Raw genomic sequence first — 26340 nt, forward strand, 5'->3', positions numbered from 1 at the left:
GCTGGCTGGGAGTAGTAGAAAATTAGTGTTGCTTAAGGGTTGAGCTTGTCCTCATATGTCCAAGTTGCAGTAATGGAATCTGACCTTTTTATGACGCCCGTGATAGAAAACGCCATAATGTATTAATAGCTGGTGTTAAATCAAGTGTCATCAGTGAACCCTTGCCCATTACGTACTACACCACCGCTGCCCAGCCTTGACTGGGCTGTGCCATCTCTCTCTGGGACAATGAAAGCTCTGATTTAAAATGCTGTCTGGAGGGGAAAGCAGGTTAATGCTTGGAGCATTGATTGTTACCAGATTTTGTTCCAAAGGTTTCTTTCTTCATTGTCTTTGTGCCTTGGTCAGCATTGCCTGGTTGTAGGCCAGGGGAGACACGCACGTGCTGAAAAGCTGCTTAGCAGAATCCCATACTGTTTCACTTTTCCTTACACTGGAATGCGAGTACAGGGAAGGTAAGAAAACAAGCTAAAAGAGAGTCTTAAAAAACACAGACTGGTTTTTCAAAGGCCAGTGAGTATTTTGCCAGCTAATTGTCTTGGTGATCTTGCCAAGCCTTGATTATTTTTAGAGCATTTTTACCTTCCATGTTATATCTGGGTATTCTTCTGTCAGCAAGCTTTCTTCTGAAAGCTTTGCTTGGTTTCCATTCATTGCTTGACAGTCCTTAGGAGACAATATATGTCTTTTTTTTTTTTAATACATATATACACACACACAGTGTGTCACTCACTCTTTGTCCTTGTGTAATGCAGTAAATCCATTAATGGATAGAACAGTAAAATTGCATGGAGGGGGTTGGTCTGTTCTTCTAAGTAGGAAGTGATAGGACAAGAGGAAACGGCCTCAAGTTGCACCAGGGGAGGTTTAGATTGGATATTAGGGAAAAATTCTTCCTGGAGAGGGTTGTCAGGCATTGGAACAGGCTGCCCAGGGAAGTGGTGGGGTCACCATCCCTGGGCTGCGGGGTTCAAAAGACGTGTAGACGAGGTTCTTAGGGACATGGTTTAGTGCTATATTTAGGTTAGGCTAAGGTTGGACTCAGTGATCCGAGGGTCTCTTCCAACCAGAATGATTCCATGATTCTATGGTAGAAAGAGAATTCAAATATATCCCTATGCTAAAATTGTCTGATAATAATAATAATCTTAGCTCATTAAAGGCTTAAACTCACAGGTCCTGGCAATTCTGATCTTAACCGCAAGTGTACTTAAGTAATGAGCATTGCCTGGCTGTGCGCATTACCTGTGCTTTTCTGAGCCCTGCTGCTGCACGGCCCTGTGTTTGGCATCTTGGGTGATTGAAGGGACTTTGGCTTTGGAAGCAGAATTGGTTACAGCTGGAATGGGCTGGGAGGCTGACATTCAAACAGCAGGGTGGTAGCCATGCAGCACCCACATCTGTGTGTCCTGCACAGCAGACTTTGACCTGCTGCTGCTGCCTTTTTTCCCTGCTAAAAAAAAAAAAAAAGAGGTTTTTTTAGATACCTTTTCTACTCTTGGTTCCAGTCTCCTGGTGCTGACTGCAAGCGCTGGAGCAGCAGAACCACTTGCTAACAAGAAGGTCGTCGGCTGCTGCTGTGAGCACACCTCCCTGCACCCTGCGCTCCGAGTGTCCCGCTGTGCTCTCCTCTGCTGTTCCCAGGTGTGAAACTGCAGGCCTGGGCTTTGGAAGGCTTGGTTGGTACTGGTTTTCTTCTGTTTCTGTTTGGCTTACTGCCTTGTGCCCAGCGACTATGGATTGGTGGGTACAAGGACTCTTGACGTCAATCAAATATTGCAGATTCTGAGCACAATAGGTGCTTGGCTAAGCAAGACATGGTTAAAATGGACAGAGCCATAGAATTAAACAGTGAGGAGACAATTTCACATGTAAGTAAAGGTGCCGTTCGTTATTTTCTTTTTTTATGGAATATGACATAGAAGACACCTTCTCACTTGATGTCTTTGGTATGTGAAACAATTGTCTTGTGATGTGGATAATGTCAGCAGCCCTACTTGTCTCCTTTTGGATAATTTATTTCTGGTACGGTTCTTACAGAAGATGTACCCTTATAGGAAAGTCTTCTAGAGGTCAGATGCTATAGGAGTGGTTTTACCTAAGGAATTTAGCAGTGAGCAGTTTTGTCTTCTAAGTTTTTCATTGCCAGTAAGAGGTCTGTGCGAGGAACACATCTCTCAAAGAATTTATAGAATAGTTCAGAAAGATTTTAATATTTTGTTATGCTCATATGGCTGATAGTTTTAAAATATACTTTCACCTCCTCAAAATCTCATGTTTGTATTTCACAGTGGTCTCAATCTAAACCCACTAATCCTCTAATCACCTTAAATCAACTCTAAAGGTCTTGTTTCTCCGCCAAGCTCTTTTGACACTTTTAAAGAGCATTCTAACAACAGTGCGCAATGGTTTGCACTCCTGTTTTGAAAGACTGGTTGCGAAAACACATTTTTCCTGCAAACATCAATTTTAACCACTAAACTGTCAGAACTGAATGCCTGTTTCTGTCCTCTTAGGCAAGATTTATGTTCCTCTCTCCCTGAATGAGCAGGTGAAACAGAAAAGTGTTGTACTGAAGAACAATGACTACTGCAGAGCTGAATGTTTCTCTGAGCCTGCAGGCTGAGACCACTATCTGGAACTGAAAACAAAATATATTCTTTTTACGACTGTGGGCAAAACACCCTAAATCTTTTTCTGTTTTCCCCATTGTTCATGTCACACATAAAATCAAATGTCTGCTATGATTCAGTCACAGTTGTGCATTTTTCTGCACAACATTATTTCCTGTTACTTATATTGATTTACAGTATTTAAAATAAGTATCTAAGGTTATATTTACTCTGTTTTAATGTGATGATGCCATGGGAATGGGAGAATCTTACAGTTAGTTGTAGGAAGAGCCAAGGCCAATAGAGCGTGTGCCATGGTCATGCTGGGCCGTAGGGAAGGGCTCAGAGCGTGGGACGTGTCTTTTGTTTCAAATTTGGCATTAGTAATTGCATCTAATCCTTGCAGCATCACACACATCCATTGGCATATTGACTGCCATGGCTGTGCTGTGCCCTCTTCTACTTTCTTCAGAAAGGTGTTCAGAGCCAAACAAAAGGTTTCATTCAACCATGAATTCCTTGGCCTTGAATTTTCAAAAGATTTGAAAATCTTTCAGTTGAATTAGAAAATTACAGTTTGAATTAGATAAATTTGTCTCTGATGCTTTGTTTCAGAAGTATACACTCTTGGTTTCATTCTGAAATGAAATGTCTGGGTCTTCTTCATCTTCTTTTTGATTTAGCAGAAACTTGTCACCAAGTTTGACTCTGTTTTTAAATAGTTTGCATGGTAACTATGTATTATCTGTTGGAAATATAGCTGTTGGGGTAGCAAAAGTCACCACCTGTGCTGAACACTGTATATTTAAATAGATAAAGTAGGGAAGCAAAGGACTCCATCTATTTTACTGATGGTAAACTGAGGCTCAGAACCAGAACTGGGGTGAGTTGACCACTGTTGGTCTGTGAGGCAAGGAACTGTAAACTAAGATATGAACCAAAGTACAGGACCATAGCGCGTTGTATGGTGTGTTTTATTGAATCTTGACACTGTAGGGGTTCACAGGAAATGCTGAGGGTTGAGAGTAGCTGTTGACCAAAGAGGCTGGGAGTCCGTATGGATAAAGGAAAGCAGAACATTGCCGTTGACCTGCTAGAGTTAGTTTTTGCTGGAAACAAACATATCTCTATCTATAAGGTTGTAAACTTATGCTTTTCAAAACATAGTCACGTGAGATTCCTCTCAAATGATTAGATACCATAGGAATAGTGTAGCATATAAAAATATCAACTTCAAATTTGCTGAATAGCTTGAGTGAATTTTATTTTTATTATTTCTTCAAAATGTTCATAGTCTGTGTGGGCAGATAACAGGAGAAAAAAGCAGCTCAGGCAGCACTAAGACTTTGCATTAGAAATAAATTGCAGCCTGGAGGAGTTATGCTTTATGGTCAAATTTTAAAGCCTTTGATAATAAGAAAAGTAAAGACAATGGATTTTACATTGCTGCAGAATACATAATGTTGGGTATCTATAACCTGTCCTAAATTGCTGTGGCATGTGCAGGATTTGAACATTCGTAGCAGGAACATTCCTTTGGGAGTCTTGCTGTTTGTTCAGAGGAAATCTCAATACTTTCAGCAGAAAAGAATATGGTTCATGAACTGATCTCCTTTCTTCTGCTTTTTTTTAATAGTCATCCTGGGAGTACGCTCCGGTTAACCAAGGATTGCGCTGCTTGCTGCAGTGGAGAACGGTGAGATGAGATTTAATGTAGTGTGAAAGACATTGAGCATGGGAGAAAAGGGAGGGAGGAGAGGAAAAAGTTTACACTCCCTACTTGTCAGCATAATTTTGCCCCTGCAGCATCCTTTTTTTTCGGTGCACTAGGATGTAGAGCGTGTGAGACAAGCATGTTGCTTAGCAACTGGAGGTGAACAACCTGCACAGAGAAGTAACAGCAGGAGAAGAGGAGGGAGCATGAATATATATGGCCTTTATTTCAGTTGCTCGTTTTAGAAATAAGGCAGGAAATCTTTTGCTGAAGCTCTTCTGCATTTCTTTCCCCAAACAAGTGCCTTCTCTAACTTTCTCACTGAGCAGGATGCCTCAGCTGATTTATTATTGTGGCAAAGGAATGTGGTCATCTGGAAATCATAAAAATCCAGGGTCCCCAGAGTGAATAAAATGCACCAGAGGGAATTTTGTTTGTTGGAATGCAAAAGGTTAAGTTGCTTGGGCCGAACTCTGCAAAGTCTGGAATGAATCGGAGTAATGAGGGAAGGAGATGCCTCTCATCAAAACATGGACTGATGTACTTTGGAACAAGTCCTTCTAATGGCTGCACACGTTAGAGGAGATGGAGCATTTGAGTCTCGTATTAGGAGTCTGGGTTTTGTGAAATTATTTTCATCCATCCGTTCTGGTTTGTGTTAAGAGCTGAGAATAGGGATGGTGTGTCACTCTGCCAGATTCTCTGGGCAGATGAAAAATTTGGCTCACCTCTTTCAAATTCTAGGAGAAAAGCCAGGGAAGGTATCTGTTCCAGGCTTTTTATCATCAGGTACCTTTATCTGTAGAATCACATCTGAGACCATCTGAAACAGACTCAAAGCAACAGATTCCATCTACCTAATTTTTTTCTCTGCAAGTGCAAGGAGAAACACTAGATTTAAGTTGACCTCTGGTTTCACAAAATGCCACTGACTGTATGAAAAACTCTGAGGAAATAGTTGTAAAATGGATTCTTATTGACGGGCTATGTGGGCAGTGCAGTCCATGAAGCACAGCCTGTACAGCACTGTTTGCACTTCATGTCCACTTTTAAATGCTGAAAATACACAGAAATGAGAGATGGAAGAAGAGGTTGCAAATAATATTTTTATGCAAAAAGCTTAGTGCAGGCAGAGCTTGTGATAGAGTGCTGAGCAGATTAACAATCAGCTCTGGCTGTGCAAGTCAAGGATGTAAAGCAAGATGACCTAGTGCCGAGATCAAAATACTTAACCAGCCCATGGCATTTGCCACTTTACCTTCTGGCCTGCCAGAGGATGTTAGAATAAATGCTTGTCTTTTTCTAGTAAGTCTGGAAAATGTAACAAGGTTGAGCAATGTGAGATGCCAGGGGTGCATACTCCAGAGCTGAGGTTCTCCAGCCTTGCATGCCCAAGTCCATGCTGAACTCCTCTCTTCAGGTGGGAAATGGGGAGGGGATGATTCCTAAAGCAGATTCGTGTGGTGGCTTTGTGAATCAAATCTGAAGTGAACTGACACCAAAATATTGTATCAAATACAGAGGAAAGTTGTAACTTGCTAGTGTCAGGTATTCTATCCGGGGATCACTGCCAAGTAAGCAGCCAGACGAGTTTTTTTCCCACTTGATTTTTAAGATTTAGATCCACTAAAAATATCTAGTTTCCTAATTCTCCTTGATTCCAATAGAGATTGGACACCTATGTAATTCTGGTGATCTGAACCAAATAACCTCCTGCTGGCAGCTCTGCAAAGGGCATGTGGAAACCTTACCTTTGTTATTGGGCCCTGCGGGAATTTGTGACTTTGGGTCTTTGAAGTGCCCAGTAGATATTCTTACAGGTCCTCCTAAATCATAGATTCATAATATGTACTGTGTAGGTGCCAACGACTGTGGTTAAATGGACTCTGCCGTGTGGAGTGGTGAGAGTCTTTCACCCTGTATCCTTAAAATATAGAGCGTAATCAGTGTCTTTGATTGCTGACTTGTGTGGAAATGGAGAGAACCTGAAATTCCTGAGGGACTGCAAAAGCCAGTGAGTCCCAGTTCTCCTTTGCCCTCAGGAGCATCAGTCCCTGGAATGGCAGCACAGCAGCAGCTGGGTGTGGATGAGCTAATGAAGACCGATGACAAGCTACATGTATGTAATGTTTGTGCTGCTCTAAGGGTGATGGGTTTAGGCTAAAAGAGGGTAGATCCAGGCTAGAGATGAGGAAGAAATTTTTTGCAATGAGGGTGGTGAGAGCCTGGCCCAGGTTGTCCAGAGAGGTGGTGGATGAACCATTCCTGGAGACATCCCAGGCCAGGCTGGACAGGGCTCTGAGCAACCTGAGCTCGTGAAGATGTCCCTGCTCATGGCAGGGGTGGCACTGGATGAGCTTTGAAGGTCCCTTCAACCCAAACTATTCTATGATTCCATGATATGAGACATAATGAAGCAGTGTCCATTGCTATGCATAAATACCGAAATAGTCCTGCAATTATAAAGGTGGGCTGCATGTTATTTTAAAGTTGTTTTCACGTGTGGAAAGCTCTGTGTTAGTTTTTGTGAGGAGCTTAGAAGGGCTTCTAAACAGAGAGGCTAGTGTTTGGGTAGATGACCCCAAAATGAGGCAAAATCCACACCAAAATATTTCAAAGAATATAATTTTGAACAAAGCTCCACATCCTCAGAAGACAACTGCTGGAGTTGCTTCCATTGTACTTTTTTGGGGTGGAAGGTGGGGGTGGAATTCCAACATTGTGAATAACATCTAACAACTACAGGGAAATGAAGATTAGGATGATATTGTGCTAAATGCTAAATCTAAACTTTACTGAAACAGCTCTACCTCTGCTTTGGTGCTGGAATGCTTGGACATGAAGAGGATGGGATGTAAGAAACTCCTTCCCGCTCTGGGAGAGCTGTGGTGAGTACCAGAGCAGATTTTTGTTTTGTTACAAACTGTTATCTCAATGCAAATCACAAAGCAGCACATGCGTAAGGGCACAGACATGATCTCTGGGCTATCTGTGTTTAATGTTGCAAATGTTTGTTAAGATATTTTTTCCAGATTTACATATAAACAATTTAGGTTTAAATTCAACTAGTGTATTTTCAGAAATAATTGCCAGCTTAATCCCCAGTATGTTCTGTTTAAAAATATCATGTTTTTTAAGTTGAAGCCGATATTATTGTAAGGTTTAGATGAGTGATGTCATGCTCTGCTTTATCTAAACTGCATCTTTCATTTTAAATAATTAAGTACAATTTTTTTTTTTTCTCAGAGGGCATACTGCATCTGATAATATCCAGATATATTCTATTTTAGTCCAGGTTTTAGAATTGTGTGTCCACAGTTAAATCTTTTAACAAAGAGACCTCACTGGTACTATTTTGCTTGGGTTTTTCTCCTTTGTTTTGACCTTGGTGTGTCCTTAAGCTTTGCTGGCAATGACGTTGAGTTGCTTGGAGGCTCGTCTCGGTGAAAAACCCCGCGTATGTACCATGTCAGCTCCATGCCAGAAGGCTTGCAAGGTGAAGAACACTTACTGTATTTTGCTCTGAAAGACTTTCTGAAAAATGTTCATTTGTGATAAGAACAAAAATTTCCATTACTGGGGTTTGGATTTTGGTTTTTTTTAGCGAGGAATGAGAAAATCAGTGACAAAATGGGAGCAGTGAGAGTAAAGATTGGTAAGGAAGGATTAGAAATTACTCTCCAATGTATTTATGATTTACTTAGCAGAAGAGGGTATAAAATACAAAAAGCTTGTAATTGTTTTTTTTTAAAAGACATGAAAAGAGATGCAGTAAGAAGCTGCCAGGATTATTATTTGAGATTAAGTTGACTGATCAAATAATGAGAACTAAAAAGTGTGATCTGCTCTGTTCATAAACCTATCTTGGATTAATTAAATCTGTCATTTATTTAAATACATGTCATGTTGTCATATTAAGGTTTCTACCTAAAACAAAAGGGTTGTCAGGGAAAATAGCATCATTTGGTTTGAAACCAAAGGCATGAACATAAGCCGTAAGTCAGTAGATTTTATAAATGCCACATGAAGGCTGCCTGTGGTCTGTGATCAGGTGGAATTTATCATCCCTTAGAGATCAGTTACATGGGCAGTATCCTTCATGTCCTTAAGCATTCTAGGAAATTTTTAGGAAATGGTGTGGTGCAGATACAGACAGTTCAGTGTGTTGGGCATAAGATTCGCAGCCGAAACAGAAACCCATTCTCGGGAGGAGGAAGGGAACCCTCCTGTCAAACTGAGGCCCTGGGATCTGAGCGGCAGGTCCCAGATGATGCTCTGTAAAATTATTTTCCATGAAATTCATTACAGTTTACTTTACACTGACTGCAATGATAATGAGCTTTGTAATGGGGAAAACTGGCTTTAAATGTACCACATTGTCTGAGGTTCAACAACACCAAGTGCCGGGTCTTGCACTTGGGTCACAACAACCCCGTGAATGCTCCAGGCTGGGGAAGAGCAGCTGGAAAAGGACCTGGGGGTGTTGGTGACAGCGGCTGAACATGAGCCAGCATGTGCCCAGGTGACCAAAAGGCCACCAGCATCCTGGCTGGTACCAGCACTGGTGTGGCCAGCAGGCCCAGGGCAGTGACCATCCCTGTGCTGGGACCTGGGGAGGCCAAACCGTGAATCCTGGGGGCAATTTTGGGCTCCTCACACCAAGAGAGGCCTTGAGGTGCTGGAGCGAGTTGAGAGAAGGGAACGGAGCTGGTGAGGGACTGGAGCACAAGTGTGATGGGAGCGGCTGAGGGACCTGGGGGGTTCAGTTGGAGAACGGGAGCTGAGGGGAGACCTTCTGATCTCTGAACTGCCTGAAAGGAGCTTGGAGCCAGGGGGGGTCAGGCTCTGCTCCCAAGGAACAAGTGATGGGATGAGAGGAAATGGCCTCAAGTTGCACCAGGTTCAGATTGGATCTGGGGAAGAATTTCTTCCCCAAAGGGCTGTTGGGCATTGGAACAGGCTGCCCAGGGCAGTGGTGGAGTCACCATCCCTGGAGGGGTTCAAAAGATGTGTAGATGAGGTTCTTAGGGACATGGTTTATTGCCAGTGCTAGGTTAATGGTTGGATTCAATGATCCTGAGGGTCTTTTCCAACCAAAAGGATTCTATGATTCTATATAAGTGGACTATGATCTGGTAGGACATTGCCTCTGTCTGTGTAGCTGCATAGCTAGTCTGTGTAATTAGGAACACCGACCCAAGTCTAAAAGCTTTCAGTAAGTTGTGAAATGTGAGGTAAAACTTGCCCTGGTACCTGCTTGAGAACCCATCAGTTTTCACCACAAGAGTGGGTGACCCTGGAGCCCATCATCCAGTGTTGTGGCATCCTGTCCTTGGGGATTTTCAAAACTTCGTAATACCCGGGCAATGATCAAACTTTGCAGTCAGCCCTGCCTTGAGAAACCTGGGCTAACTGTTCTGTGGAGGTCCTGTCCAGCCTAATCTTTTCTGTAATGCTGTGATAGATTTCTGAGTTTGCAGTGTTGCGCCATTATGCACAGTGGATTCGGCAAGGAGATGGGTCTTCTGTACACTGGATTAGTCCTGTATGGGTGCAGTGCGAGAATTCCTGTATAGGGTAACACAATGGGTGATCATTGTGATCTCGGTCATGTGTTCTCAAAGTATCGAGTTGATGTTTTCAAAAGCGTAGGGAAATATTGTTGACAAAAATGAATGTTAAGAAGTATAAAAACATTAGTGGAATTCAGGCGATGTCTGAAGAGTCACGTAGCTGCAGTGGCTTCCTCTATGTACCCTCACATCAGGTCACCATAAGCTGAGTATTTTACACAAAAAAATTACTACGTGCTATGTTACATAGCATGAATGAACCAGGGAGCCTTAGACTTCCCTGTTTTACTTGCTTGTGCCATGTTTTGTTAGGAGTTTAAAGATTTCATATCTTAATAGGGTTTGTGAACTTTTCAAAGTAGTCTGTACTTTCCTGTATATGAATGCTAATTTCAAACCTGAGTTTTCTTTCAAACAGAGTTAAATTAATGTAGTTTTATAGATCCAGCACAATGCCAGTTGGTTATTTCTAATTTCTCAGTGTCAAGCCCAGCAAGTAAAAGTCTCTGAAGAGAAACAAAAAGAATTTCTGAAGAGAAGTGGGATCCCAAGTCCTCGTGACCACGCTTAAATGAGAAGAGGGAGGTGCTTTAAAGAAGCAGCAAAGAAAATATTTATGTAAGCAAAATTAATTGCCACTGCTTTGCTTTAGTGATGGCCTCATTTCATATTTGCTCTCAGAAGCTCATGCACAATACCTATTCATATAGACGGCAATCTGGCTTATATATCTAAAGTTGATCCTTAAGCACCTCAGTAGTTTTGACTGGTCTCAGAAAATTAGTTTTATGTTTCATATTTGTATTGCACATTGCTCAGCTTTATGAATATGAAATGCAGTGCAACAGAGCAAAGCAACGTTATCTATCTGAATAACTGTGGCTCCTCTAGGAAAAAAGAGTAGCTAATTTAGATAAAAAACATGTGACAGCTTTTGATCGAGAGGCAGACAGAGCCAAGATAATCAATGAGTGGCTGCTCCTTGGTGTATTAGAGCTACATCTTGTCTGAGCTCTGGGCAAGCACTTGTTGTAGAAAGCTGTAAAGCAGTATCACTAGTGCATCTGAGAAAGCTTGCACCAAAATGTTATTGTGGAATATACCTTTGTATCTCTCAAATTCTGAAGCCTAGATGTGCTGCTGGAGCCAATTATAATACCTTACTCAGCAGGTATTTTAATTCTGCCTCTTATCTTTGATCCAAGGCAGAAAGGACTGGGGGAAAATATTACATGACTGACTAGAATTCCAGAAAATATCTGATGGTCAAAGCACAATTCTCTGTTCCCTGCAAGAGCATGGGATGAATGCAACTGCATATAGTAACCATCTGTAGCAGTCTGGGAGAAATTATGAGGAAATGGAAATTCTTCACCCTTTGGACTCCTTTCAAACTCTGGGACAAAATTGATGGAGCCATGTACTCTAAGGAACCTTTTGTAGTGTTTGGCTTCCAACTCCAGCTGGTTTCCAAGACCTCAAATTTGTCCTAGCTGCAAAGCTCATATGATGTGGTTAGTAGCTTGATTGGCAGGCAAAACAAGATGACTCTAAGATTAATGAAGTAAATTATGATGTTGCAGGGGCTAGCTAAATGTACTTTGTGGGAAATGGATTTACTTCGTATCTGGAGTGGACTGTGGTGTGAAAAGATCTCTACTTTCCTTAAATTTCCACCCTTCAACCCCCCCAATTTGTTCTGAACTTCAATCCTATTGGAATGTGTAATGCATTTTGAAATCCAGGCACCCCTCATTTTTCATTAGGAAGGGTGAGCATGGAAAGGAATATCTTGGTCCTTTGTCTGCTCACTGCACTCTGAGGGAAGGAACTTTTCATCCATGTTCCTCAGGCGGTGACATGTAGTGGTGACCGTGCTGTCCTGGGAACTGAGCAGGGAGTCACAAAGCGTAACGTGATCCTTGGGGACGTTGATACCTGTGAAGTGCTGGCCTTGGTTTGCAATTTTGCAGTGGTGAGAAGGAGCTGGTGGAACTGTTGTGCTGTCAATCTTGTCTATGGCCACAAAAGAAACACACCTTGTCTAGAAAGCCAGGAATGTACGGTTAGTATAGTTGAAATCTTAATGATTCATTAGTAGACTAGATGGGGCTGATCTTGATGATTTCTTCTTCTTCATTCTAGGATTCATTTGAGGTAATTTTTTTAAGTTTGCTGACATGTTTTTACTCTTGCTTTCTCTGTACATTACATCAGAATTTGCTGTATATGGTGCCTTTCACATATTTTAACTGGCATTTCTTTGGTCTCTGTTTCCCTTAAAATCATTTTTGTCTATCTCTAAGTCTGCATTTCTTTAACTCACCATTGATGAGTTGTTGATAGCCTAGGGGGTGTCTTGTGCCCTACGTCTGCCGTCCCATGTCTGTGTTCTTGCCTGCCTCATCCTGTGTCTCCAGTTCTCAGTGTCTCTGCGGCTGTACCAGGCCTATGTTTCTCTACATTACATTGTTGTGTTACAGTCATTAAAAAGCCCATTTTACATAGAATTACTGCTTGTTACTCCTGTCTCTGTAAAACTATGGCTATAGCATACAAAGATAACAAAAGTTAAACAGATCATCCATAGATAACTGGTTGTTTAGAGAAACTGCTGTCACATTTAAACCAAGTAAAACAAAGCTGGGAGCAGGTCAAGAGAAGTTCAGCCAGAGCATCGCGGCCGGGGCGCAGCTCTAAGGCCTTGCAAACCCTGTGCAGAGCTTATGTCCTGTTTCTAGCACAGCTAATGACCCAAAAATGCAGTTCCTAAGCTCTCTTCCTGCTGCTGGATATGACCACAAGTTAGATGGGCAAGACTGCCAGTGCATTTTCACAAGTTCCTTTTAAATCAGATCTAAAAGAAGCTTTTTGTACCTAGGCAGTTTGCAGATAGACATTCCTTATATTCCTCATATGCCTGTTGCATTTGTACATATGTTTTAGGGGTGTTCACATTGGAACAACATACATCAAACAGTGTGGTCTCACCATTAGTGATCAAAACTGGAACATCCCTGTGTTGATTCCAACAAGGAAACGGCCCAGAAACCTCAAGCAAACTCTTGGCTGCTACCTTTGAGCGAGCACTGTCCTGTCATATGCCACTGGTTTTGGTGTGAACTGAGACCAAAAGGAAACAAAACTGTTTCTTTGGAAATTCAGAGGAAAGGTGGATCAAGGAAAAAAAAATAGAGCAATCTTCTTAAATTAGACAAAACTCATCCTAAGGAAACCCGTAACAGAATATTGCTTGCATGTGGTCTCTAGGTACCAGATTATTTATATGAATAACTCTTCCTCAGTGTAACTGCTAGACAGTAAAATCCCTGAACAGATTTTCCTCCTACGCCATTGCTTTCTTGTTTTTCAAGTGTTTTTTTAAGGGATGGCACTCCCCTGTGTCTGTATTTAGCTGTCATCTCCTGCCCACACAATGGATCTTCTCATTTAGCAGAGAAAGAGCTCTTCCCCTGCACGGGTTGATTTTTGGTTGAAGGCCCGTTTGAATTGCTGCTCCTTGCTCTCCCCTCAGCAGCTCTGTTTAGCGCAGGTGAAAATTGCAGATTTCAGCTTTGTCAAGAGAAATGTTGCCACGAACTTCTAAACTAAGCCCTGCCTCTTCTCCTCCAATCTGTAACTGCATTTTTCCTTTAGCCTCTTTTCTTTGAACATCAGTAAGATATTCTGTATCCCCAGAGCAACACCGTGCTCTATTAGACAGTACTTGAAATTGCAAATACGCTTTTTAATTAACAGTTTCACAATGCTGCTCATTTCTAAGTGGAGAGGAAAATCCCCCTGCTCTATCACATCTGCAGACTACTGGGCCATTTCTGTTCCCAGCCCATGTTCAGAGTGCAATAGAGATAGAAACCGCCCTCACCGTGAGCACCGCCAGGTGATGTGGAGGAGCCAAGCATCACTGGATCTGATGTCGGAGTGGTTCATAGTGTGCATAGTAGAGATCCTTGCAAAGCATGAGCAGGTTGTCCTAACAGTTTGATTTTATGGAAGGAACATTGGAACCTACAGTTGCCTCAGAGCACAATCTTTTCTCCCCACACCCCCTGTTGAAGCAGAGAACTGGGGAGCAAGGCTTTGTCACAGGCCATGTCCCACTGGCGTGTTCGGCAGTCAGAGGCTTCCTTTGTACATGAAGCCATTTTCAACTTTGCCATCAGTTCATATGGATTAAAAGCATGTTTTACTCTCGTTCTCCAGGAGAAAAGAAAATATGTTTTTTTAACCATGAAAAGTATGTCATCTGCAATAATTTATTCACAATATTTTCATTCTAATTACTTTCTAAAGTGTTAGGAAATATTTGCATAAGAAAATCTTTGTAGTTTTGACTTCTTTAGAAATCAAATCACCCGTTCATCGTGTAATAATTAGTGAGAAGTACAAAGTGATCTAATACTCATTCTTCTGTATTCTTCATTTTTAATCATAAATACTGCCATTCTTAGCTCTTAAATAATTATGATTTACGTCAGGCTGCCTAGGGGGATGTGCTCAGCCTTGGGAGGTGGAAGACAGATCACTTCTTTGTCCTCTTGGCAAAGGCCAGGCCAAAGCTCCTGCACCGCAGCAGGGAAGGCGGGGAGATCGGCTTCTCCCGCTGCCCTCGGCATCGCTGCTCCACATCCTTCTGCCACAGGTGATGGGGAGGGACAGCATCACAGGAGGGGACACCGGGATCTTCAACCTTGCCAGGTCGCTGGCATGCAGGCAAATAAAGAAGTCGAACAAGATGGGTTCACAAATGCTAGGAAGTATAACTGATGTTTGGAGATCTGTTAGGTGATGTCTGCCTTTCTTTATTGCCTGTTCTTTCAAGAATTTCATACACATGTGTCTTGGCTAATATAAATCTAATGTCCTGCATTCCATGTAGTTTATAGCAGCTTAATTTTGTTCTCTACACTTGGTGATGAAGAGCGTGGCCAAGCAGTTCTTAAAAAAATATATACATATAAATAAATGCAGTTCTGATGGGCTACAGACAGAAAGGGTTCAAACCCTATTAAAAAAATAATTAATCTTGGACTCTAAAGAGGGAGACTAAATTGATGTCTTTCAACTCTAGAAAGGCTTTCTTTAGCCTATTAACTTTTTTAATGACCATATAATGTTTCTTCGAACATAAGCTTGTGTCCCAAGGCAATCGTGCTTAATGTTCATCAGCAAAGTAAATTTAACACGTTAAAAATAATCTCAATCAGGTATAGCTGGCCTGTGACAGATGGGAGACAGCGTAAAACATGCTAGAAGTCATAGTGAGGTTTTTAGCATTTGTTAATAGTTTTAGTTCCCTGTTTGATGGGAGAACAACATGCTCTTAATTTATTTATCGTAACTTTCCTGACAGCTTCTGGTATAGATTCTTTCTTTGCTTCTGTTTCTCAGCATCCCCATAAACAAAGCATTATCTGTCTTAAAAATTAAGGTATCTTCTGCTGCTACCAAACTTCTTCATGTTGTGTTTTTTGAAGAGGGAATGTATAGAGTGGTTACACTAGGCTTTGGTGTTGAGAGAAGTATTTGAGCTGTTATCTAATCAATAAGACCACCTGTAAATCATCTTTGCTGAAGGACACCAACATTATTCAGACATGCTACACCTGCTGTTTCCTCTGGCAGAATTCCTGTTGTTCTTCCTAAAGCCATTTTTTTGTGTGTGTGTTGTTTGTAAAATGTAGAGTCACTGTAGAGTCACTACTGATTGCTGAATTTAGAGGCCAGATGTTGGTGGCTTTTTGATAAAGTCTGCCAGGCAGCCTCAGTGTGTAAACAGCTGCTTCTGCAGAAAGAACTGATGCTCCTTTCAGAGTGATGGTAGGAAGGGAAAGGAGCTGATTGATGTTGAGTTGTCACAGGTGTGCTTCAGAGCAGTCCTGGAAGGACACGTTACCCTGAGCGTGGGAGCTGTGCCCTAGTGCTGAGTGTTTACCACCCACCGGTACCGTAAATCCTGTGGATTTTACAGGATTTCTTGGAGGATGTGTGTGAAGATGATTTCTTGTCTGCGAATTGCAAGATTGTCCAGAAGTGACAGTTTGAAGGGAGAAGAAAAACTATGGGGAAATTTCCCCTGAAAAGCAGAAGTGGAAGCTGGATCTGGTGATAGATGCTGCACACCTCTTGAGTTTCGGGTCTTCTTGTTCTTTCCAGGTAGGATGTGGTTTTCCAGGAGGTGCGGGAGGGGGGTTGATTCCCAGCTTTTCTTTCCTTGCAATGTCTGCAATTAGGGGAATGTTATCCTGGAGTCAAATCTAGAGAAGCGGGTGATCGTGGATAGTGGGTTTAATCACTGGCCTACACTGACTGTTTTGAGTGAGGCTTTCATTTTTAAGATGAGTTTTCTTGGGCAAGACGTTGTGAAATTAAATGTCACCTTAACCTTTCCTCCCATGGCCTGGGATGTGCGGGGCCATGAGAATCCGCTGGGCACTGCTGCACCCTGGGCTTGCATTTGTTATTCATAGCAACAACAAATAGATAACTAGAGATTGGTGAATTAACCTTTTGCCCCGTCTTGAAAGGGAAGGTAATGCAAAAGGTATTCCGCTTGGCTTTGTGTTCCTGCAGTGTTCAAAATAATGAGATTTTGGCTGAACCGAGGCCCTTGGGGCTGCTCCAGTAATAATATTGAGCAGATAGAGACAGCTGCCTTAGTAACGAGAAACGATTGCAAAGTTAAAATATGTATGACTAATTGAGCTCTAATCCAACCGCACAAGTTGAAATTCGTGAGAATGTTGCCCGGGCCCGTGAGGGCAGCGTCTGCCACAAACACCAAACGAGGCTGGTGAACATTGTCCCATGGATCTGAGACGGTGAATCTCACCTCACAGGAGGGACAAGCCAGCCCTTAGATACAAGCTACAGGCTGTGGGTCAGAGAGCTTCCCAGCATATGTATTTATTAGTGATTTTAAGGAAAATGAGTTTTCCTCCTCTTTTGTCTCCCTTTACTTACATCAGTCCCTAAAAAAATGCACGTGGCTTGTTTGAAGACTTAGCCCGTTTTGGCATTTGTACTTACACTGACAAAATGCTGGTCCATGCAGAGCACTGGAGGAACATTTTTCTGACAGCCCAATGAGTTTTACATTTCCAAACTTTCCTGGTTAATGTACCGTGGGCTGCGGTTGCGCCCTCCTCCTCCTCCTCCTTCTCTTCCTTCTCCTCTCGCCTCCCTGTGCTGACCCCGGCAGACGAGCAGCGCGGGGAGCTCGGGTCAGTTCGCCAAGGGCATCTGCAGCTGGCAGCACACGGGCTTAGAAGAGAAAAGGTGGATTTTGCAGAAATGATGCTACTAAGCATGCTAAGAAAGAGGGAGGAAGAGGCTGGACAGGGCAGGCCACGTGCATGTGCGCTCTTGGGGCCAAAGGGGTCTTTGCAAAGAAATCGCATTTTGACACAGCGGGATGATAGTGCAATAGCGTTCTGTTGATTTATGTTAATGTACGCTGCCAATGAGGCTGTTCCTATAGCAATAATTTACCTCTAAGTTGAATGTTTCCTGAAAAGCCAGCAGTAAATGAAAATAACCCCCATCCACTAGCCCTGGTTTCATAATCTTGGAGGATTTAGTTTCATAATATAAAGCACAATGTCAAAATACAAAATAAGACAACAGAAACTCCTGGAGAAACCTGTGACTTAGGAAAAGGATGAACCAAAAGCATAGCATATAATAAAATATTGAATATTAAGTAATACATTGTATGTAGGACTAGGAAGAAAACCTTTTTGTGTATATTTGAAGAAGCTTTTTGTGAAAGTGAGAAACTCAAAAGCAACACACACTGTTTCATGCTGACAGTTGAATAACATTGAATGACAGAACTGAATACAGTTACAGGTCTCCAACAGCAAAACCCAGTAGAGTGGCACCTTAATGTTCTCTAGACTTGGGTTCTTTTACCGTCTGCTTATAAGCTTGCATTTTATCATTTAATTGCAGACATTCCCATCTATGCTTTTTGTTTTGTGGCCTTGGCTGATGGAGACACTGGAAGAAATAAAACCCGGTGCATGTTGTTGGCACGGCTTAAGTACTGGCAATCTAACTGTAGTGTGCCCACAGTGTAATGTAATATTTAATGTTAAAGCCACATTTGGATGGTTATTCTATAAATTAAAAATGGAAGTGAAACAATTCAACTTAGGCAATGGAGTAATTCCCTGATGGGTACCAATTCACCCATCTGTGTGTGGATGGATCTCAGTGACCTCCCTGCAGACCTTGCCCACAAATGCACTGTAACCGTGAGGAGTCACCTGTGCAAGAACAAATCTTTCCTCTCTGACTGGTTCCCAAGTTGGTCTTTCTTATTTCAGGTGGGACATTGGACCTGATCAGTCCTTGGGGTCAGTTGTTGGAAGGTCAGAGTCCTCAGTGGCAAGTGCCGTAGAAGGAGGGGTTCCCTTACCCTGAGTAGAATCATAGAATCATTTCAACTGGAAAAGACCCTTGGGATCATCAGGTCCAACCATAACAACAGTAGTGCGGGACGATTGAGGTAGAGTGTTTTTTAACCAAAATCCGAGTCTAACTTTGCAATTTTGAAGCAGATCCTGACAGGCAAGTTCTGTCACGATGCAGCTTGCCAACAGCCAGAGCAAGCAGGCTGGGAAAGGTCAGCCTTATCCCCCCTAGACCAAGACTAACTCTAGGCAAGGATCAACAGGAAAGGTCGTGTGTTGCTGCTGTGCGACAGCGGGTAAAGAGCAGGTTAAAAACCGCTGAGCTCTGGCACTTTTAGGGCAAAGTTAGTTGCCTACAGTGCAAGTTGGTGTTTTGATTAATTATTTTGGTCATTCATTCGGTGAAACATTTGCAGTGCAGAGCAGTGAACTGAAATGACCTAGAAATAATTCCCTAACACAACCTGACACTCTGGCTTATATTCAGAGAGAGATTTATTGTTTTACTCATAGGAGATCTTCATCAAAACGCTCCTCAATCATTCCAGGGTAGCTGCTTCCATTCCTGCAATACCAAGTGGCTTTATGTATACCAGCAAATATTTAGTGGCTTCGTGCTTCAGGAACTGTGCTGGGACAGAAGTTTCGCCTGTGAAGCTCCAGGGCAGCCCCGTGGGACACTGTTGGAGCCGCAGCAGCAGGAATTGCAGCTGGTTCCCAGGAATCCGCCCTGGCGTCAGCAGAACCTGCGGCACAACCTGGCTCTGCCGCGGTGCCGGGCAGGGGTCACCATCCCGCCTGGGTCGGCCGCGGTTAATGTCGATTGATGGCGTGTGGGGACAGCTACTCACGGACAGGCAGGGCTGGGCTGTGACAGCAGCTGTGGGTTTGCATCAGGTGGTGGCAGGGATGTGCCAAACCTTTTTGCAGGCTAAAAGTAGCCGCTTGGGCGTTTCTATGTTGAACTTGTTTAGACGTTCCCAGGTTGCTTTAGAATAATGATAATGAACAGAAATTGCATTGATGTAATGTAATAAGGCAGTGATTTGTTCTATTCATGTTTATTCCTTTCCAGTGCTAAGTGGGTGTCCATTTTAATAATGTGTAGAGGAGACTCCAAACACAAATTTAATGTGTGCAATTTGGCTATTTTGTTCTCACTGTTACTTTAAAATGTTTATAAACACCTCTCAGCTACTTATCTCAAGTGACATGTAAGGCAGCTATTCCAATAGGACTGAAGCACCATTGCTGGCAAAACACATTAACTTTTGTCCGTGTGACAATGGTTGATCCATCCCATCCTTCTCTGAGGCACTGTTGGACACATTTAGCGCCATCATGTACTTATGACTCACAGCTCACCAGATTACTTCAGCCTGTTTGACATTCAAAAATAATAACTGAATATTTGCTGCTAATTTTAATGTGAGACCATTTGCAAACCCGGGGTAAAAATAATGTTAGGGTGCAAAATAGTGTGAGGACATTCTCCCCCACCAACTTGTAAATTTTAAAATAGAGGACAAGTCTTGAGTGAATGCACTTGTAAAGTGTGTGTGTGACCGTATCTATCCATGGGCATGGGGGTCAGCACCTAGGGGTTTCTGGTTCCCTCTGCTGTAACCTCCCGTTGTACAGCGAGCTCTGGAGCCGCGGGGCTCCTTCAGTTAGTGATTTACCTGTTCGGGCGGAAGAATAGAATGAGATGCAACAGTCCAGCTCTGTAGCCCTAAAAATCAACTGGATTGCTGTGAAAATAGAGGAAAATTGCTCTTTGTCCAGAAATTGTCGGCAGGAAAGAGTGGAAAAATAACTGACTGGCCTCAACGTGTAGAGGCAGGAATGAGAGGCAGCAATACTTACTTACATCAGCTGCATAAGAAGACCGAGCTTTGTGGAGGGACTGATACTATCTTTCAGTTTACCTTGTTTAATTCCCCTTAGTGCTCTAATATATATATGGGTTTTTTTAATGTCAGTAGGGCATAATTAGACTGGAAAAAAAACAAGCAAAGTAGCATGTGGGTAAACCCCTCCCTCCCACCTCATTCTTATCATCTGTTCTATTCTAAACATTTTTCTGTTCCGTCAGCGCCACTTGTCATGAAGAGCTTCACCGCTGTTCATCTTCCTCATCATCACTGTCTCTCTGTGCGGGTGCTGAGTGGCTGCCTTGCCTGGAGAAGATGCGAGTGACCCCTGCCACTGTCACAGCCGCTGCACAGACACCGTGGGGCCCGGAGAGGGGAGGAAGAAACGATGAGGACAAGGCTGATGATCGGAAGGTACAGCAGAAGTTGCCACTGTTCCTTCAGGGCCCTCTCTGGCCATGAGGAACAACTGGCCATATATATCTATCTGTAGCATGTAAGAGGTTTTTTTTTGGGGGGGGTTGGTGTCTTCAGTTTGTGGGGTGGTTTTTTTTTTTGGGGGGGGGGGGGTTGTGTTTGGTTTCGGTGGTGGTGTTTGGTGGTTTGGTTTGGTTTGGTTTTTAACCAGATGATGATTCTGAGCAGTGTGAGAAGCTGGGAAAGAAGTGGAAAGAAAAAAATAACCCACTACAAAACACACCAACCAACCAAACAACAACCCAAAAACCAAACTGTAAAATCCACCTTTAGAATAGAAATCCTTTCTTCTTGCAGTGAAACTGGTGAATTTGTGGTGGTTTGGTAGGCTCACAAACGCTGAGCTGAGAGTAGCAGCTACGGCTGTTTGGCAGCTGCTGCAGCTCCATCTCAGCTCCATCAGTTCAGTTCGTGGGACATGAGGCTCTGGTGGTGCTGCTCCCCTCACTCTGTCTGTCTGTCTGTCCGTGTCTGTAGGTGGTTGTACAATGGTCTTTAGTTTCCTCTTCCGTGGGAATCTTTCCTGAAGCGAAAGGGACCAAGACGTGAATGTCCGAGTGTTTCAGTGCCACCCACTTCTGCTGCTCCCAGGTGGGTCCGGTGGCAGCTGCCAGATGTGATGGTGAGTACGGAGGTGTTGGCAGCAGGAGCTGCTGCCTCTGCCTGTGTCCAGGCCAAGGTGGTTGCACTTGAGTGCACAGAACCCACCAACAGTGCGAGCTGGGTGATTTCGGTGGTTAATTGTAATGCTATTGTGGCCTGAGCATAACAAAACAGAAATAATCAGGCTTAAAACAACAATCAAAAAGAAAAAACAAAACAAAACCCCAAAGCAACATAGTGTTATTTTAGAATAAAAGCACATGTAGCTGAACTAATACTCCTGACGAACAAGGACATGGATTTCTCTCCAGGCATCCTGCAGTCCTGGAGGGAAGAAGTGACCTTATTTGCATTTTTCTTGTTGAATTGCTGTCGGGATTTCTGCAGCACAGCAAGAGAAAATTCCTCCAGGAGAACATGGAAATATCACAGCGCTAACGCAATATCCTTCAACTAGCTTCCTTTTCTTCTGCTATCCTTTGCCCCTCGCGCTGCCGCTCAGCACTCACCAGCACAGCCGCCCCCCTCCAGTGCAACACTCGCCCTTTCTCTTCCGATACATAGTGAAAGCAGCAGGCCATGGACACAGTCCGTAACACCCACCAACTAGCCAGTAAAAATGGTTTCATTTTTCCTCTGTATTTGAGAAGCATCAAAGTTTCTCCTGCACCCATTTCCAGAACAATCTGTGATCTTCCCTCCCTCCCCAGCCTGTTCAGAGCTGCAGTGGCAGCTCAGCTCTGCCCTCACCAGCTGCAGGTAGGTCTGAGTGCTCCTTTCTGAGGTCGGCATGAGGAATTTGAAGTCTATGATTTTAGATGCTTCTATCAGGAGTGTTTTCAATTCCAATCATGTTCTCTGACTTGCTTAGACTCTTTACCAGCATGATGTCCTGCTCCAGTTTTGTAGTTAGATAATTGAATTCAGAGCACAGGCAGCTCCTCAGCAGCGCAGACGCAGCTGTAACGCAGGTGGCGGCGCAACTTGCTCGACATCTCGCGTTTTAATGGCAGCTGATACAGAGAACCATGATTTTGTTTCGTAAAACGTATCATGTTTGTTCAGTACAGGCCCCTGTTTCAGCAGCCCATGGGCTTCAGCCTGGGGCCATCAGCTGTCACCTCTTCAGCTTCCTGAATAGCAGCTGCACATCACAACCGAACTATAGAAATAGTGGTATGGATTAATTCCAAAGTGTGATACAGCATTTAAATATTTAAAGGACATTTTACATATATACAGACATATACACATATATATGTAACATTTAGAACTTGTTTCACAAAGAACACCACACGTTGGTTTTGTCCAATAAAAGACTGCATAATTCTGAATTTAATGTATAATATAACCTTTATTCTTTTTCCTCTAAACTCTTGGAAACTTACATAACAATCGTGCTTTAATTATGACACCATTTATAGACATTTAAAATGCATCTTAATTTATAAATATTTTACATTTGGTCCATAGAACAGGTTGCAATTTACTAAATAATACTGTACTCTTTTAAACAGGCTCTGTATATATTTTTGAATATGTATATATTACATATATATTTTTTATATAGAGATAGATTTGCTTGGTGTTCAGATATTTCCTTATTGCAAAAAGCATATATGATCATACAATAATCTTTCTTTTCAGGGCAAGTACTACAAAAAAGATACAGCTATTCACAGTTTACACACAGTAATTCTACAACACTAGTTTGTGCTATGTGATACGTTTGTACAGCTTTTTGCTAAAGAGCAGGTCTGTCAAACATCTGTCATAAATTGTTTACAATCAAACATTAAATACTGCATTTTTCTTAGAACAACATGGGACTTGATTACATTAAACAATAAAGAGAAAGTTGGAATTGTTATTCTTAGTCTAATGAAATTCACAATTATAATGTGTATGTATCATGTATAATGTCTGCGTAGGATGTATGGTTCTCCTCTAAATCCCGAAGACTTACAGGACTTTTGCATTTCAGCTATAGCCGTGTAGGATGTAGCTTAGATCTCATAATATTTTACAATTGATCCATGTATGAAACAGTTTAGAATCTACCAAACATACTCTGAGATTTTTATGACGTAGTTTGAAATACATGTGTATTGTATATATATTATTTCTACAATAATGTGCTTGACATTCTGAGAATAATACCTTATTGCAAGAACATGTTTGTCACCTTCAGACGAAAACAACAAAAAACCCAACATTCACAGTTAACATGTTTTTCACGTAGTAGTTCTACATAAATTGTGCTATCTAACATTGTACGTTGCACAAAAAGTTGCTGAAAAGCATGTTTCATTGCACAGTTCTGTCACAGTCATTTACAATCAGACATCAACTAACTGCATTTTCCATCATCCTTTGTGTCTGTCAAATAGCTGCCAAACGAGAAATCCCATCCGGGGCCAACCGCTGCATTTTCCACACAGGAAGAACCTCCGTGAGCCGAAGGGGCTCTCGAGCTGGGTGGCAAATGCAGCCTCGGCCCAGGGCGGAGATTTGGATAGATTATGGAAATAGCTTTTCCTCATGCCTTCGTCACCACAAATAATACGTAAATAAGAATAAAACGGTTTCCAAAGTGCTAACGATCCGTATTTTTTACTTTGCTTATTAAAAATGGTTAAAGGTCCTTGAACAAATTAAAAAGAACAGTTGTGAATTAAACCCTAAATTAGAATTACAAGGAGAAGCGTCAATCTTTAAGCTATTGTTTTGGTTTCTATTTTGGTGGCAATGCAATAATAGTAGAATAGTAACAGCATAATAAAAGCTCAAGTATTCTGAGCTTGAATTGCAAATGCTTTGTATTTCTTTTACTCCTGGGAATCTTTAAGAGCTCTTGGATATTACCTCTCATTTTGCTAAAAACATTAGAAGTCATATTTTTGCCTCTAACATGTGTGAATCATGTAGTACTGACTCACAAAGATATGTTCTTTTGATAAGAAACAGTATATCTATTTTTTTAAAAGAAATTTACGGTCTTATTTGAAAATGATCCTGAAAGGCCAAGTCCAGATGGCGTTTACAGCCACAAGGAGCCATAAAACTGAATTTACACCAGGAATGTTTGTAAAGGCTGCTGTGACTGCTGGGAATTGCAGGAAGCCGCTTCCCCCTCACTGGCCTCGGCTGAAGCAAATTCTAAGGGCAGACTTTTTCACTGGAAATCACCTGTTTACAAAATGCTCCATTCTCTTGTACAAAACAATTCCTAACTTAATTTTACTCCTGCAAAGTCAGAAATAACAGTCTTGGGATTCAGCCGTAAGAAATATTGATAATCTACTAAAAATCAGCAGCACAAAACTTCAAATAGTCGTGCTAAAAGGTAGATTAAAAAGGTCTTGGCACATCAATTTACAAATTCAGAGATATGCGACTATTATTGTGAAAGGATAAAAACATTAACAGTCTGTGGATTGCCAGAGAACACAAAACACTGTCACCATCTGAGCTCGCGCAGTGGTTGGATCATACCCATGGCGATTCCATTAGAGTGGAGATGACCTCTTTTCTTTTTTTTTTCTTTTTTTTTTTTTCTTTTTTTTTGCCACTAGAGGTAGGTAATTATATTCTCAGACATAAATTTGTGGTCATATTCAACCATATTTTTTGTATTTCTGGAGTAGTATTGGTACTTTTACAATACAGACGTTTAGATGTAGGCTTCCTTGTTAGCAGAGTTGCTCTGTTGGGCCTGGTCCGGCCCGTTTTCGGGATGAGTGATGTCTTCGCTTGGCTGAATCATGACTTGGATGCGCTGTTTAAAGAACAACAGTTAACGTGAGGCAGTAAATCACATATACTACAACCAGTCTTAGCTGGGTTCTGCCCATGACATGGAGCTCAAAGACCACAAGCAAATGGTAGAAGCTGAGCATGGCTAGGGAATGGAGAGGAGAGGGGGGGGAGGGGGAGACAGAGGAGAGGGAGAGAAGGGAGGGGAGGGGAGAGGAGGGAAGAAAGAAGGGAAGGAAAGAGAGAGGAGGGAGGAGAGGAGAGTAGGAGGAAGAGGGAAGAGAAGAGGAAGAGGGAGGAGGGAGAGGAGCCCAGTTTTGATCACCCAAGCCTGTGAGCAGTGTGGGCTCCTCCTATTATGTAATGATCATGTGTCAATTCTTTCAAAAATTAGACCTTACTCATCTCAGCCTTGCTGTGGATTAACTTTTACTGTGGTCTTACACAACACTGCTCAAGCAGCAGCTACATTTTAGAGCAACAGTTCTGCATTTGCACACAAACATTTCCATAAGAAAGACCAAGCGAAATGTATTAAAAACGTAGGCGCTAAGAACAGAGGGGAAAAAATTTCTTTTGGTAGACTGCTCTGAAGCATCACTGAGTCTTTTGAAATCTGCTGAAGACAAATATTTGGATCAAAATCTGAACAATTCATGAGGCGTTGCTCGTCAATTCTGCTCAAGATCATCTGTCTCTTTGCAAAGATTGCTCTGTCAGCTGATTTGAGAACATTCCAGAAATTCTGACAAATTCATTTTGACACTCTTTCGCTCCCCCAGTCACAGAGGACAGAGACGCGTGTTTCTGTACTTGTGCTGAAGAAGTATCTGTTATGCACAGAATGAGATCATTGGCTGAAGAGGGAAAACTGAGGATGCACCCAGATTAAAAAAAAATTAAGTATGGCAATAATTAATAAACAGCGCGCTGGTCAATAACCTCATTAAACATTTCACACTCCTTTAGCAGCATTTCTCTTCGGACCTTAAAATGGATTTATTTAAGCCACAGAACGCCTCTCTCACGTGGGAAGCACCGTCTCCTTTGAACAGCTGGAATAAGGAATCGGGGAGAGGCTAAGAGCACAATGCTGTGAGAAAAAGGCCTCTCGTGTCCTTCACGACATAACTGAAATGCCTTAAATAAAGATTAAGGGAAGTGCAGCATAAGCATTACAAACACTCCCAAGATTTTACAAGAACTTTCTCCCAGTTGCAGCCGCTGGCACTTGGAACAGGTGTAACGCAGCAAATAAAATCTCAGACAGTATCGCAGGATGATGCTAAATAG

General features: G+C 42.3%; 1 protein-coding gene across 3 annotated transcripts in view; it reads right to left on the reverse strand.

Annotated features, from left to right (window-relative positions):
• Positions 1–22625: 22625 nt before the first annotated feature.
• The window catches only part of SLC6A1 (solute carrier family 6 member 1), a 61954-nt gene continuing 58239 nt past the window's right edge, over positions 22626–26340 (reverse strand). For all 3 annotated transcript variants that reach the window (XM_065845476.2, XM_071813022.1, XM_065845477.2), the window contains exon 15: positions 22626–25069. In XM_065845476.2, the coding sequence (XP_065701548.1) occupies positions 24965–25069 (105 nt within the window). In that variant the 3' untranslated portion in view covers positions 22626–24964. The remainder of the gene's footprint in view (positions 25070–26340) is intronic.

Source organism: Patagioenas fasciata, chromosome 10 (genome assembly GCF_037038585.1).
Source record: "Patagioenas fasciata isolate bPatFas1 chromosome 10, bPatFas1.hap1, whole genome shotgun sequence".
In the NCBI taxonomy this organism is placed as follows: domain Eukaryota; kingdom Metazoa; phylum Chordata; class Aves; order Columbiformes; family Columbidae; genus Patagioenas; species Patagioenas fasciata.